Source organism: Papaver somniferum, chromosome 9 (assembly GCF_003573695.1).
Source record: "Papaver somniferum cultivar HN1 chromosome 9, ASM357369v1, whole genome shotgun sequence".
NCBI classification, from domain to species: domain Eukaryota; kingdom Viridiplantae; phylum Streptophyta; class Magnoliopsida; order Ranunculales; family Papaveraceae; genus Papaver; species Papaver somniferum.
Window position 1 is genome coordinate 92,907,925 of NC_039366.1, and position 16,789 is coordinate 92,924,713.

Genomic DNA, 16,789 nt, shown 5'->3' on the forward strand with positions numbered 1-16,789 from the left:
TAACCGTCCATGAATGAAAACATGTCGTGACCGCTAGTTGCATCGACGAGCATATCAATGGTTGGCAATGGAAAGTCATCTTTCGGGCAGCACTTGTTCAAGTTCCTGAAATCCTCACAGCATCGTATTTGACCACTTTTCTTCTTGACTGGGACAATGTTCGCCAACCACGTTGGATGTTGGATGGGTTTGATGAATCCTGTTGTTAGTACTTTCTGGATTTCCACCTTGATTTGTTCCTCAACTTCGTGTCTGAACTGCTTGGGTGGTTGTTTGATAGGTTTGGAACCGGGAGTGATGTGCAGATGATGAGTAACCAATTTTTCGTCTAGGCCAGGCATCTCTTCGTACGTCCAGGTGAATATATCTTGATACTCTTTCAACAGGATTATCAATCCTTCTCGTTCCTCAGGTGAGAGAGCAGAACTGGTTAGAATTGGCCTTGGATTTTCATCCGCTCCAATGTTGATAGTCTCGAGGCCGTCGGTTGTGGAATCCGTCCCATCTTGCAGCTGTCGCAGTGCATCTTGAATTTCCTCATCAGTTGATTGCTCACTCTGGCATGATTCTTCAGGGCGGGGAGACTTTTCATCGACCTCCCCTGTTAATTGCTAATCCTTACGACGGAGATAAATGACTCTCCCCTCTGAGCAGTAATCAGTAATAAAGTTGGACTTTTTCTGATTCGTACCTTGACGCCTCTTGAGTGGTGTAATAGACGGTTTGGAGGATTTAGCATCTGTTGATGATGATTTGTCAGCCTTCTCAATAGATTTCCAATTTGGGAGTGGAGTACTGCAGATCTTGCCCGGAGGTTGGGGGATGCTTTTTGGAGATTCTAAGAACTCAACATCATAAACCGGAGCGTAAGGAGACACTGAGGCTGGGATGCGGACAATTTTATTGTTGACCAAAGCTTTCATACATTGATGGTACGTCGAAGGAACAACTTTATTGTCATGAAGCCATGGTCTTCCGAGTATCATGTGATAATCAAGGTCTTTCTCAATCACATGAAACTTGACAGTGGATTGAATGGTCCCTACTTTCAGATCGACATAGACATACCCGTATGTGTGGCTCTGGCTTCCTTCAAAACCCGTCATCAATATGGGATGATGAACGATCTTGCTTTGTGGAACTTTGGCCTCCGTGAGAGTTTTCATGGTGACGAGATTTGTGGAAGCACCTGTATCTATGAGAACTCTCCTGAATTCGGAGTTCTTAATGGAAGCAGTTACGAACAGGGCTCGGTTATGTCCTTCCTCCGCCATTCGGTATTCCTCAGTGAAGGTGATGTTGTTGATTGAAAGTTCAGATATCACAGACACTTGTTAAACCACCGGAGATGATGGAACTATTCGGGCGTCAGTTGATATTTTGTTGAGTGCCATAAACGTGTTCGTGCGCTGATCTCTGGAGAAATGCAGGAGTTCACATAGATTCTCGATCAAATGTGTGACTTCTTGTTCCACTGGCTTTTCATATGTTGTGAAACTGTCGATTCGAGGAGCATCTGGAGTAAGGTTTGGATGTTCCACCATTTCTGCTCCCAAGAGCCTTGTCAATTCTACCACGTAGGCGAACAGACTATCGATAGCTTCTTTCAATCGATCGACATTCCTGGCTAAAGCTCTTTGCCTTCGTGTCAATTCCGTCAATGACGGGATTTCTCCATCGAATGCGTCAATAGAGAGAAAATGAGTAGTGAAGTAAGGATGACGAACGTTACCAGAGTCGCTCGAACGAGCATGAGGAATATCTCCATTTGAAAGACTCTGGTGAGAATCTGGAGTTTCAGAAGTAGACCTAAGACCAACCATTTTGTGAAAAACGAGAGATTGCAACCGAGAGATTAATCTCCCACTGTGGTCGCCAATCTGTGGATGGGGAAAACGGTTTGCTGGTTTTCTAGGAAAGTGGAGAGTCGAGCGTGCTGTCGAGACTCCTCGACCGAGCAAACTTCTGAACCTCACACAGATGCACCGCTGCAAAGGGGGTGCTTAGATTCGGGAAATCAATCTGTAGGACTCCGGCCTAAACCAAGACAATGGCCGTTCCAGAGTCAATTCGGTCGCAAAGAGGGAGATGGGTTGATCTGTAGGAGGGAAGCTGAGAATTGTGTGGGATCAATGATGATCGAGGATTGTGGGGTGTGTTGAAGGTTTCTGCAATATTGGTGAACTGCTGAAGTTGAGTTATGTGAATAAGTTTTATCGAGTTGTTGACAGATGACGATGATAATCGATGATATCCTGATGTCCTCGATTTAGACTTATTTATATTGCAAGAATGATGTACCACTGATCCCTGTAAGTGTGGCGGTTTCTTGAGTGAAATAGTAGGAAAGTGGGAAATCGTGGTAAAGTCAGTTCCACGTCATGTGTATACTTGACTGATCGTGCACCCACTACTTTGCTAACTCCTTCAACCGTTTACACGACTTACGCACATTTCTCGTTGTGAATGAATCCACGTGCCGTAGACCGCCAGACCAAAGCCCTAAGTGATATCCCCCATTTGTGACGTGATTGATTTCTCACGAGTCGTGGAGTCTGCAAGGCAGATGTGTATTAGTTAGTCAGTTGTTGACTAATTAGACAATGGGTCTAGTTTTGTTGAATCAAGCATAAGTGGTGAATGCTCACCGATTCATGGACTGAACATGTAGTTCTCTGAGATGTCAATGAATAACTGACCAGAGGGACTGAGCAAGTATTGCTCAACTCGAAGAATTGCTGAATATTAAGAGTTTGATGAGCAACTGAGCAAGTATTGCTCAATTCGGTGAATTTGATAATTTTGACGTGCAACTGAGCAGGTGTTGCTCAATTCAACAAAATACTGAATATTGGTAATTTGACGTGCAATTGAGCAAGTGTTTCTCCATTCGACAAACTACTGATGAATTACTGAATATTGATGGTTGGATCAATATTTGAGCAACTGAGCAAGTACTGCTCAATTCGATGAATTATTTAATGGTGCCGTGACCCAATAAAATATTAATCAAAAATATTGGTGAATTACCAAATATTATTAATTTGCATGTTGATTGTTGAATCAACATAATTTTGTGTTTGAACTTGCTCAGAATGGTGATTCGTGGAGCGTTTGTTAGAAACCCTAATTTTTTATCAATCCTTCAACAATTGGTGAATTGCTGAAAATTGGTCATGAGTGAAGAGGGACCGACCACATGGGATGATGAGAGTCCATGTGGTGACCAATGCTCGAGTGAGCATGCACCAGGGTTCTCAGTCAGTTTGAGGGTTGGTGGAAGAACGATGATTAAATGCCGGTTTAATCATTTATTGAAATATTGCTGGATTCAACATTAGATGATAAAAACTACAGATAAGAGATAGGGACCGACCAAGAGAGTATGGGACCGTTTTTTGGTGTCCGTGTTTCCATACTGAGAATTTCAGTATTTTCTGATGCGCGTTCGAGCAACATCGTGAATTTTCAGAAGAGTTTCATCTTGACTGAAAATTCTCGATTTTTTGTTGGAATGAGCATGTATGCTCAATTCATCAATATTTTGAAAATATTAAAATAAAAGTGTTTTAATATTTAAAATTGCCGTGAGAGGCTAGCCAGTCGTGTGACCATGTTGGCTTTTGGTTTTTCATGATTTGAGCAATATTTGAGAAAATATGAAGAAATCATGAATTTTGCTCAAACCCAGGAGTTTCATGAATTGAGAAAAATAATAATTATGAAGGATTAGGGATTGCGAGTTATGGGACCGACCACGGCTAGGGCATGGCCGTCCGGCTAGGTTGCCCGGTCCCGCGTACCTTTCCCTATTTTATAATATTATTTTTCATGAACCCTTGAAGTTATGGAGATCCTTGAAGTTATGGAGAATTCACGAGTTTTGTTGAAACAGAGGAGTTTCATGAGATTAGAGAATAATAATTATTAAAAGCTAAGGACTGTGAGGTGTGGGACCGACCACTGCTCGGGCATGGCCGGCCGACCGGGTTTCCCGGTCCCGCACACCTTTCCTTATTTTATAATATTTTTCGTGAATCCACGAAGTTATGGAGAATTCACGATTTTTGCAAAAACAAGGAAAGTTGCTAAAACCAAGGAGTTTCCTTGAGTTCATGAAATAACAAAGAATAAAGAAAATAATGGGAGAGGCATGGACCGACCATGGCTAGGGCATGGACGGCCGGCCGGCTGGTGTTCCCACCCTGAGCGCCTCTTATTATTTTATTATTATTTATTATTTTCTCCTGTTCTGTGAAGGATTCCTATTATTTCATATTTTTGGACGCTCGTTCGTGCATCCGGGTGCTCAGTCGTGCATCATTGTTGAGTACACTCGCACCATTTTTGTGGGGCTTACTCAGTGATGGTCCAGATGCCCGATTGTTGAGTATTTATTACTAATTTATAAAATTCAGTGGAGAATAATTCATGAAACTGAGTAATAAAAATGAATAGTTGTTATTATTAATTCATAGGATCAGGTTTGGATTCGACTACGAATTCGGATAATAAAACAAGCATTATCACCCTATGGGATTGTAGATTCGACCATAGAATCGGAGTAATTAAAATTATCTTATCACCATTTCATGAGATCAGTTGTGGATTCGATCATGAAATCGGAGTAATGAGATAGTACAGTTGTTTTATTGCCATTCTATGGATCAAGCCGTGGATTCGATCATAGAATCAGAGCAATTGTTATTGCCATTCCATGGGATCAGGCCGTGGATTCGACCATGGAATGAGAGCAATAATAGATTATTCTGGGAGTTCAGTAGTGAAGGTCACAACAGAATTAACCTATTGCAGAAAATATGTTAGCCAGTTAAAGCGTCACATCCATTCTGAATGGTGCATAGTCAGGGAGTCACGATGTTGTTTACGACCTGAAGGCGTTAGTACTCTCAATATATGGAGAACCGCCTGAATCTATACACAGTCTCTCCACATAATCAGGGAACGGTGAGTGTCACTGACGTCCTGAAGGCGTACGCCGCCCAACTATTCTTCTATGTGGAGGTGGGTCTCTCTCCTGCAGTCATGGAAAAGTGAGTGTCGCCGACGTCCTTAAGGCGTTAAGCTCTCAATCTACAGAGAACCGCCCAAATACATTATTCTGCACAGAGGTCATGACGAAATGTCAGGGATCGAAACGCTCAGCTAGTGGAGGCTTTTCGAAAACATATTCATCATGGCTTCTAAAATATGAATTGTTCGATGTCTGAAAGCCGTGTCGAAAACATGCCTCATGATTTTACGGTTTTGCCCTTTGTTGAAAATCCACCATCAACAGGTTAACCTTTTGGGTTACTATGTTGAACCAACATACACGTACACGTTTGGGCATGGTTTTCACAAACCCAGTAAACGTCTACCCAAGTATGTGTGACAAGCTAAGTTTTCGATCTAACGGTTGAGAAATATTAGCTTGAATCTAAATCAGGTTTTCATCTAACGGTGAATATGGATTGCTTTGTAGCTAAGGCAAAACCCTGATTTGAAGGCTATATAAAGGAGACATCTAGCATTGGGAAAAAATAATCCCCACACGTCTGTGTGATACTAGTGCGCTCGCTAGAGTCGATTCTCCTCTAACCTTTGGTTTTCTTCTCTAAAACCAGGTTAACGACTTAAAAACTTCATTGGGATTGTGAATCCAGACCGATACTACTTTTATCGTAGTTGTGTGATCTGATCTTGCATCTTCTATCGTACGAGTACAATCTTTGATTGGCTTGAGATCGTGAGAGTTCTCCGATAGGAAAGATAAAGAAATCACAAACATCTTCGTCTTACTGTTTGTGATTCCTCGACAAACCGCTTGTGTAGTCAAGAAGGATTGTTGAGAGGTGATTTATTAATCTAGGCTATTCTTCGGAAATATAAGACCGGATTATCAATTGGTTCCTGTTCACCTTGATTTTATATCTTAAGACGGAACAAAACCTAGTTTTTTTTGTGGGAGACAGATTTATCCTTTGATATACTTTTATATGTGAGACAGATTTGTTTATTATCAAGTCTGCGATTTTGGGTTGCAACAACTTTTACTTATGGGTGAGATCAGCTAAGGGAATCAAGTGTGCAGTATCCTGCTGGGATCAGAGGCGTAGGAGTACAACTGTACCTTGAATTAGTGGAAGACTGATTGGGGTTCAACTATAGTCCAGTCCGAAGTTAGTTTGGAGTAGGTTAGTGTTTGTGGCGGCTTAATACAGTGTGTATTCAATCTGGACTAAGTCCCAGGGTTTTTCCGCATTTGAGGTTTCCTCGTTAACAAAATTTCTGGTGTCTGTGTTATTTCATTTTCCGCATTATATTGTTTATCTTTATAATAGGTTATGCGTTTGTGATCATCAATTGGAAATCCGACCTTTGGTTGTTGATTGATATTGATTGATCCTTGGACATTGGTCTTTGGTACCGTCCAAGTTATTCCTTGTATTTGATTAGTACTCACAGTTTCTGTTTGAGGAAATCAAAAAAAGAGAGAGATATAAACTCGTTGATGTACTTTTAATTGATTGAGTCTTGTTGATTCTCTTAAAAGTATATTCGGGTTTGTCCATACAGATTGCTAAGCGAAATATTGGGTGGTGTTGTTAGACCCCCGCTTTTTTAGATACTAGTTGCGTACTAGAGTCGGTTCTCCATTAACCTAGGTTTTTCCTAAAATCATTTTGGTTAACGACTTAAAGACTTCATTGGGATTCTGAAGCCAGATCCAACTATTTTCTCTATAGTTGCGCATTCTGATCTTACTTGTTCTATCGTATTGAGTACTATATTCTCTAAGATTGACTCGAGATTTATCTCCGATAGGTAAGAAATAAAAAGTAATCAGAAAGCTCTTTGTCTCATTCTTTGTGATTCCACAATAACTTGTTCTACAACCATATAGTTAAGTTATTGTGAGGTGATTGATATTTCTAGGCGGTTATCCGCGAATATAAGACCGGATTATTAATTGGTTCCTGTGCACCTTGATTTTTCATAAGATGGAACAAAACTTCATAGGTATTTATGTGGGAGACAGATTTATCTATCAGAATAGACATTTCTGTGGGAGACAGATTTATTTATAAGTCTTCGAATTTGGGTCATAGCCATTCCTAGTTGTGGGTGGGATCAGCTAAGGGTATCAAGTGCGTAGAGTCCTGCTGGGATTCAGAGGCGTAAGTAACGCGACTATACCTTGATCAGTGTGAGATTGGTTAGGTCTCAACTACATTCTAGTCCGAAGTTAATCTTGTAGTAGGCTAGTGTCTGTAGCGGCTTAATACAGTGTGGTGTTCAATCTGGACTAGGTCCCGTTTTTTTTTTTTTGCATTTGCAGTTTCCTCGTTAACAAAATTTCTGGTGTCTGTGTTATTTCTTTTCCGCATTATATTTATTTATATAATTGAAACATCACAGATTGTGCGTAGTTCAATCAATTGATAAATCCAATCTTTGGTTGTTGATTGAAATTGATTAACACTTGACCGTTGGTCTTTGGTACCGTTCAAGTTATTTCTCATATTGATCCGGCTCACAGATTTCTCTCTGTTCGGTTGCAGATTGATTTGAGAAATTGGGATATAGCTCTTGAATACTTTTCTGTGATTGAGTATGACTGTCTAGTTGATCCTCTTGGAATTGTATTGGAGTTGTCCATATAGATTGCCGAATGAAATATTGGGTGTGGTTGTTAGACCCCTGCTTTTTCAACATCGTATTGTGAAAGATGTGGTTGGTTGTTTTTAGCACAATTAATAAAGGCAGGTACAAACATTTTAGGGTTGATATCAATTTATCATATATGACAAAATGTTCATGACTGTCGTTGAATCGCCAAAATGATGCCCCATGTTATTGTTACCATACCGTCATCATCATTTTTAATGTTAAAATAAAATTGATTGCGATACAAAAGAGAATATTACACGGAAAAAAAGATAATGAAACAAATTAATTATGACCTTTTGTTCAATCTAAACCTCAAACTTGGCATTTGTGATTGACAATCAGAATTACGTCCAACAACCTACAGGAGTTGGACAGCGATAGTGGAGGCAGTGGCAGTGTCAGAAATTGACATTGAGGGGGTTCCTTTTTTTTTTTAAATGTAAACTTTGGTGGACTAAACCCAAAATATAGACAGGCAAAGTACTATTTATAGGATAAAATTAAAGTTTTTATGTAGTTGTTATAATTTTAAGCGGATCTAGCTAGAGCCAGATAGTCAACCCTTGGTTCTGCCACTGGGTGGTGGTGGAGAGAAAAATGGTACCATGCGGTTTTGTGGTGGTGGCGAGTATTGGTGAACAATAACATATTATGTTGGTTCCGTAACGCCACAAAACGTGCAACATTATAAAACATAAAACGTGGTTGATCGTTTTAATGTTAAAATAAACCCAGTTAATACACATCACAATTAAAAAAAAAAGATATTGGAATCAATTTTCATGTTATTTAATAACTGCAGACGAACGACAAAAATCAAGATCGGAACGTATGAAATTACTTATTATCGAGCCGTGCCGTTACGGCGCGGGTTACATTCTAGTACGGCTCACAAAACACACGATCTACTAAAATAATTATAAACTTTTTAGCTTCCAAAAAGATGTGAAAGAATTCAACCCAAACTTTTTGATTTCCACAATGGGTGAAGAATACACCCCATGTGAAAAGATATGATCATAATTAAAAATAATAACTTTACTATCTCTCCTAGAATTGACGATGAAAGGAGGAGATGATATCACATAGATTACTAGCTGACAATCCAATATCCCCACTAAAAGATACTCCTTCTTTTGGGTAAAGAGAAAGGAATACTCGATCAGAGCTAAGATCCATGATCCAATACCTATGTTGTATCACATATCTATTTAAAATTATAATATCATCTTAATGATATATAAAGTATATCTCTGAGTTAAGTCGATAATAACATCTACCAAATAACTTACGACCGTTCTGCTAGAAAAAAGAGACTTCAACTCGAGTCAAAGATTAATAATTCTCAGCTCAGGCACGAAATAAAGATGATGACTCAACCGAGAGAAAGACGAGACAACTAATATCATGACACGTTAAAGACATGAGTTCTGGAGAAAAAAGCAAAGACATTACCAAGGCTTCAGAGTCAAGACCCGAAGATCGAGAGCAAATGAAGATTACAGGCCGAGAAAGTAACTTACTAAGTAAAGATTGAGTGGACCATGACGTCACCTCCATGTATACACGAGTGGTCCCATAATAGACATACTCTTAGCATGATCCACACGTTAAGTAACTATTATTCAGTTTAACTTGATCAATAAGAATTATTTTTTCTCTGTTCTCTTTCCTACTTTCCTTGAAAACTCAACTGTGTTAAATGACCTGAAGAGAACTTAGTAAACCCTAATTGGACTAGGAACTAAGTAATCTACAGAAGAAGATCGATAATCATATCAAGTCAGAAGATATATTCCGACCAATAACCTGTCATGAACTAAATCACAGATTAACCTATTCCACTGCCTACTCTTCCTCAGACAAGGATGATCCTTAAATTCAATTTCAATAATTGGTTGAATGAATTCTTACAACACCCAATCCGAGAAGATAAACAAGGTAAAGGATTAAACAACCATTGGGTGTAAACAACAGGATTCACCCTAAAACAGAAATAAAGATAACCTTCCCACAAATGGGCTTAACAAGAAACAAGGACAGAAACAGATAGTATGGTGGCCCAGCCAAACTACAAGTGCCAGGTACATGACAATACCCCCTTCTTTGGCATATGCTTGTCCTCAAGGATAAAGTCTGTAAACTGGGCTTAAAGGTGGCTAATGTCTCCCTAAGTTGCATCTTCAGCAAGATCTCCAGCCCATTGAATCAAAACTTGAGGCACAATGGTAGCATCTCTGATGATGTATCTGGAATCAAGCACAGCAATTGGAGTAATAATAAATGTACCAGAACTATCCACCAGAGGCAAGGTAGGAGAAGGAACCAGGTGTTGACCAATTTTCTTCTTTAGTTGGGACACATGAAACACAGGGTGAATTCTGGAACCAACAGGCAGCTTCAATTTGTAAGCAACGACACCAATTCTTTGCACTACTTCAAAGGGGACAAAGTATTTTGCAGCAAGTTTCATGTTAGTTCTGAGGGCAACTGTAGATTTCCTGTAAGGCTGCAATTTCAAAAAGACTAAGTCACCCACAACAAAAGATCTGTCAGTTCTTTTAATGTCAGCAAAATGTTTGATCCTGTGCTGAGCCTGCAATAAATATTCCCTGAGTAACTGCAACATATGATCTCTTGCTTGAAGGTAATCTTGCACTGCTATCACAGAAGTAGTAACCTGCACTGGAAAAGCCATGTGTGGTGGAGTATAACCATATAAAGCCTGAAATGAGGTCATTTTGAGGTTGGTGTGGTAATCGGTGTTGAACCACCATTCAGAAAGTGTCAGCCAATGAAGCTATTGTTTAGGAGTAGCTTCAGTCATACACATGAGATATTGTTCTAGATAAGCATTGGTTCTTTCTGTTTGACCATCACTTTGTGGTTGGTATGAAGTACTGAGGTGCAATTGGGTGCCCAATGATTTAAGAAGTTGTTGCTAGAAGGAACTAATAAATACCTTGTCTCAGTCAGATATAATGGAGCTGGGAAGTCCATGAAGCTTGAAAATGTGGTGCATAAACTCCTTGGCCACAGAGACAACAATGAATGGATGGTTCAAGGCTATGAAGTGACTATATTTAGTCAACCTGTCCACTACCACCAAATTAACAGTCTTCTTGTAAGACATTGGTAGACCTTATATGAAATCCATAGATATATGTTGCCATGCTCTATCTGGAATTGGTAGTGGCTGCAAAAGTCCACCAGGAGAAGAATGATCAGTCTTGTTACATTGGCAGATATCACAAGAAGCCACAAATTTGAAAATGTCATCTTTCATGTGAGGCCGGTAAAAATAAGCTTTTGCTATGTTGTAGGTGCCCATTATGCCAAAATGCCCACCAATGGCTGAGGCATGAACAGAATGAATGATGGTCTGTCTTATGTTGAGATGAGATCCCACATAGAGTTTGGATTTAAATATGAGAATGCCATCAGTGAGGGAATAGTGTTTGTTGTTGGGAGTAATGAGAAATTCAGAAATTAATTGTTGAGCAAGAGGGTCCTCAATATAACTAGAAATAATATCTTGGCACCACTGTGGTTGAGAGACTGCCATAGCTTGACAAGTAGAATTTCCAGAAGGAAGCCTAAATAGAGCATCTGCCAATTTTTTGTCCATTCCCTTCTTGTATTTGATTATGTAATCTAATCCCATTAACTTCATGAGCCATTTTTGTTGAAGGACAATAGTAAGCCTTTGTTCCATTAGAAATTTTAGACTCTGATGATCTGTGTGTATAATGAACTGGATGTGAGATAAATAATGTCTCCATTTCTGAACTGCCATGACAATGGGAAGCAGTTCCTTCTCATAAGTGGATAAGGCCAAAACGTTGGGTCCCAATGCTTTGCTGTAAAAAAGCAATTGGCCTGCCAGTTTGCATCAATACTGCACCCACCCCAGAAGAACAAGCATCTGTTTCAAGTGTGAAAGGCTGGGAAAAATTTGGCAGATCCAAAACTGGAGCAGAAATCATGGCTGTCTTCATGGCAGTGAAAGCCTGTAATGCCAGAGGGGACCATAGAAAAGAATCCTTCTTCAACATGTCTGTGAGAGGCTTGCTGATAACTCCATACCCTTTCACAAACCTTCTGTAGTAACCTGTTAAGCCCAAAAAACCCCTTAATTGCTTCAAATTAGCAGGTTGTGGCCATGGCTGCAATTTTGTCAGGTCAGCAGCAACACCCCGAGAAGTAATAAGATGGCCCAAGTAATCCAGCTGAGGTTGAGCAAAACAACATTTCTTCTTGTTGGAAAATAATGAGTGTGCTCTTAAGACTGATAAAGCTTATGACAGGTGTAAGGCATGTTCTTCCACAGACTTACTATAGACCAAAATGTCATCAAAGAAAACCAAGATGAACTTCCTCAAGTAAGGTTTGAAAATGGAGTTTATGAGGGATTGAAAAGTGGCTGGGGCATTGGTCAGGCCAAATGGCATTACTCTAAATATATAATGGTCTTAATGTGTTTTGAATGCAGTTTTAGAATTATTAGACAAATTCATCCTGATTTGGTGGTAACCAGATGTGAGATCAATTTTTGTAAAAATGACTGCTCCATTCAACTCATCTAGTAGTTCTTCAATTAAAGGAATTTGAAATTTGTCCTCAACTATAATATCATTTAACTTTCGATAGTCTACACAGAATCTCCATGAACCATCTTTTTTCTTAACAAGCAAAATGGGTGATGCAAATGGACTGTGGCTCTCTTGGATCACCCCAGTGTTGAGCATGTCTTGAACCAATTTTTCTACCACTTCTTTTTGGATGTAGGGACATCTATATGGTCTCTGAGAAATATGTGTGGAGTTAGGTTTTAAGGGAATTTTATGGTCTACAGCTCTTGGAGGAGGTAAGGTTGTTGGCTTTTCAAATACATCTGAGAAGGAGTCTAAAATGGTATTTATCACATGTGGGATTGGTTCCAAAGGAGTAATGCTAATGGAAAAAAATTGACCAATAATAGCAGGAGTGTTGGCTTTAATAAATTTCATAAAAGAGCTACCACTGATCATATTGCAAGAAGGAAGTAAAGAAGTACCTTGAAGAGTGATTTGTTGTCCTTGATGGAAAAAAGAAACTTTTAAATCAGCTAAGTTGAACATGACATCTCCTAAATGCTTCAACCAGTCGACACCCAATACCATATGACAACCACCCAAAGGAAGTACTCGTAAAGCTCCACAAAATTCATAGCCCTGCATACTCCAACTCAAATCAGAACACAAACCATTACTTATGGTAGTATCACCATTGGCCACTGTCACTAACTTTGGCCTGTAGGTGTAATGGGTAACTGCAATTTCTCCACCAACTGTGAGTCAACAAAACTATGGGTACTGCCAGTATCTATTAAGACCAATATATCTTCAGACTGTAGAATGCCTGGTACCCTTATAGTATTTTGAGTAACTAACCCTGTCACAGCATGGAGAGATATCTCCATAGAAGATTTTATAGGAGAAGTTGGAGGAGTAGATTCTTCTTCAAGATCCTCTACTGAAGAAGGGGAAGAAGCTTCCTCTGGCACGAGCATGAACAATCGTTGTGTCTTACAAAAATATCCCGGTTTATAAAACTCATCACAATTATAACATGGGCCCTGATCTCTTCTAGTTTTCATCGGAGTGGGAGTTAAACGTATGATAGGAGGAATAGATGGATTAACTTTAGTAGGTGTACTAGGAAGAGTTACAAATGGTTTATTGTTAGAGAAAGATGGCTTTGGTATATTAGTAAGTTGAGGCAGGGAAGGCTTAGAAGATGATGGTATAGTAGAAAAAGTAGTTGGTGAAGGTGGAAATTGTTTAGGGTATTGATGAAAACGTTTATTCTGAAAATCGACAGAAGCTTGTTGCATTCTAGCAAGATAAAAAGCATCAGTGTCTGAATTAGGTTTAAACATTTGCAGCGGGTTACGAATTTCCTCCTTTAAGCCACTAATAAAACTCATTGTAAAGTATGAATCATTAAGAGATGGATAACGAGCTTTCATTAAAGCTTTTAATGACTCATAACGTTCATAATACTCTTCAACTGTAGTGAGCTGAGACAATATATTAAAACTACCCACATAATTATCATAAGCAACATCTTCAAAACGACAACAAATATCAGAAGAAAATTGAAGCCAATCAATGAGAATTTTACCCTCCTGATAATCGACAAACCATGAATCTGCTTTACCATCAAAATGAATGGAAGCCAGATCTACCTTATGCCCATCTTCAACTGAATTCAGCTGAAAGTATCGATCACACTTACGAAGCCAGCCTCGAGGAATAGTACCGTCAAATCTAGGAAAATCAATTCTAGGATGTTTAGAGAATTTACCAGATTTGATTATATATAATTTCATTACCCTGAGAAGTAGGTTCTCCTTCAGGTGAATCTGCAGGATGAACGATATTAACACCTTGTTGTTGACAAAATAAAGCAATAGTATCCAACGATGCCTTAACAGAAGCCATATCTGTGGAAAGAGTACGAACTTCAGTAGACAGGTTCTTAACCGAATCTTCTAAAAGTTGTAATCGATCTGCTTGAGCTTGTTGAATAATAACAACCTACTTCATTTTGGTAGGTTTCTCTCCGCCTCCATCCATAACGCAGGGAATCAGGATCATAACAGGATGATACCAATTGTCATGAACTAAATCACAGATTAACCTATTCCAGTGCCTACTCTTCCTCAGACAAGGATGATCCTCAAATTCAATTTCAATAATTGGTTGAATGAATTCGTACAACACCCAATCCGAGAAGATAAACAAGGTAAAATATTAAACAACCGTTGGGTGTAAACAACAGGATTCACCCTAAAACAGAAATAAAGATAACCTTCCCACAAATGGGCTTAACAAGAAACAAGGACTAAAACAGATAGTATGGTGGCCCATCCAAACTACAAGTGCTAGGTACATGACATAACCACATCTCAATCTTGTGTAGGTATGTATTTTCATATAAGAAAATGTGCATCTTTATCCCAAATATATGAATTTCATTTGATATATCATATTAGGGAACAGTTGAGTCTGCCCATAAGTTACTCGTATTTTTTTTCCTTCTTTTTCTGATTATGCATAACCAAGTATGTCCATGGGATTACAGAGTAATGAGGGAGGGTATATAGCTGCAAGAATGCATCGATATTTATACCATGAGGTTGTTATTCCACATTCCGTATAAGCCCCTATATCATCCAGTTTTAGGGACAATAAAATGATGTCGGAATTAGAGAGATTGTTCAGGGAAATTCATATGATTCTTTTTTAGCTAAGATTTCAAAGAGAAATAAAATTGAAGGCTTATGTAATGAAACCAAACCCCGTAAATGTTGTATTGTTGTTGGCTGGTTGATTCCTTATCAGTTCCACGCTAAAAGACTCATCTTTTACGTAATCTCTGTTTATCCACTTAACTTGAAATCTATTTAACATTTGTAATTGAAGTAATAATCAACTTGATTTTCGCTCTCGACGTGGCAAACTGGAAGCGAAGTTGTGGTTTTGATTGAGCCCAAACAACTTAATTAACTCCACGCCAAAACGTTCTTCGCCCCTGCCTTCGTCTTTGATTGTCTCAATTCCCTCTCAGATTTTGGATTATATTGTCTTTGTTGATGCATGAATCTCTGTGAAAGACTTTGTTTGTTATAAAACCTTTGCTGATTTAGTGAGGCTTCAATTATGAAAGAAACTTTAGCTCTCAGATGTTGAATCTCCACTAGAAATTCTTGATTATTGCCTTAATCAACAAACAATTACTTGATAAAACCCAAATCCTTAATAAGTAAATAAACAAATGCACATCTTCACGAGGAAAAAAGAAACCACTAACAATACAACGCCATAAGAGATGAGGTGACACAAGACAATCTGGTGGAGATGCGGTGGAAAAGATAACCTTCTATTAATCATATTCAAAGAAAAATAGAAGAAGTGGGTTAATATGGAGACTGCATGCACCAGACTAAAGAGTGGTCATGGTGAGCAACATGAAACAATTGGAGGAGCCTAGACAAGGTTTATAACTTAACCACAAACGAGAAGAAAGATACTGAAAATTAAACACAATAAGGTTTATGTTATTAGAGAAGGGGATAAAATTAAACAGTCAAAAGGGCTAGATACTTAGGATATTAATATTTGAGAAGATAATCGGGGTAAATATGTTTGATTTGATTTAAGTTCAAAAGATAGATTTGACATCTGTGAAATTGAGATGACTAATATAGCCTCAAAGAACGAGATGAAAACCTAGCTTATAACACACCAAAGAGGGGCATCAATGTAATAGCATACTTGAATACAATTACCTGACATATTGAAAAAATAACCGACAAAGTAGTAGAAAACCAATGTTGAGTTAAGAATTTCGACCATGAAGATAACTGAAGAAACCTTTTTAGAGACCAAATCTCAACATAACAAATTAATTAGATTAAAAATTCCATTAAAGAAGGAGGGTATCATAACAATTTAACAAGCAACGATCTAATGCCAGGTAAACCAAAGAGCTAGCCACAAAGATATTTAGATTCATGTCACCTGTTGATGAAAATTGATAAGGTAGAACTCAAAGTAATGGTATTTTAGAATCTAAATCGTCAACATCATAGGAGCAAGTCTTATGGAGTTCATGAGTGGTTCATAAGATATACACCAAAAAATGCTACTATGGTGATAAATACACCACACATATCAATAATGCCTAGTAGATACCCTTCGAATTTGCAGGATCAGTGTAGAGTATCCCATACAGACATTGGATGATCGAATATCAAGGCATCCAATGTTTGGATGGATTTATTTTTTTGAATTATTTTTTTCTCCGTCCAGTCACTTAATAAACGAACGTGACATTTTTTTCTAAAACATAATTTGAAAACAAATCCGGTTGTTGTTCTTGAGACGTGCATGTTTATACATATATATATATATATATATATATATATATATATATATACCCTAATAAACCGTATGAATAGCTCCCACCAGTAATAATGCCCACTAGTAATAAATGGTCGAATTGAAGAACCCACTAAAATAGTAAATCTTATCGACTATAATGGCTCTCTGCAACTGCAATCTAGGCC

General features: G+C 38.5%; 1 protein-coding gene across 1 annotated transcript; it reads right to left on the bottom strand.

Moving 5' to 3' along the window:
- Positions 1-9,844: 9,844 nt before the first annotated feature.
- LOC113312279 lies at positions 9,845-10,414 on the bottom strand. The gene has a single exon (XM_026561041.1). The coding sequence runs from the start codon at positions 10,412-10,414 to the stop codon at positions 9,845-9,847; it is 570 nt and encodes a 189-aa protein (XP_026416826.1).
- Between the last annotated feature and the right edge of the window lie 6,375 nt (positions 10,415-16,789).

What these genes read in the sequence shown, in the direction of transcription:
- LOC113312279 (XM_026561041.1), bottom strand. Translation starts at nt 10,414, where the DNA reads ATGACCTCATTTCAGGCTTTATATGGTTATACTCCACCACACATGGCT.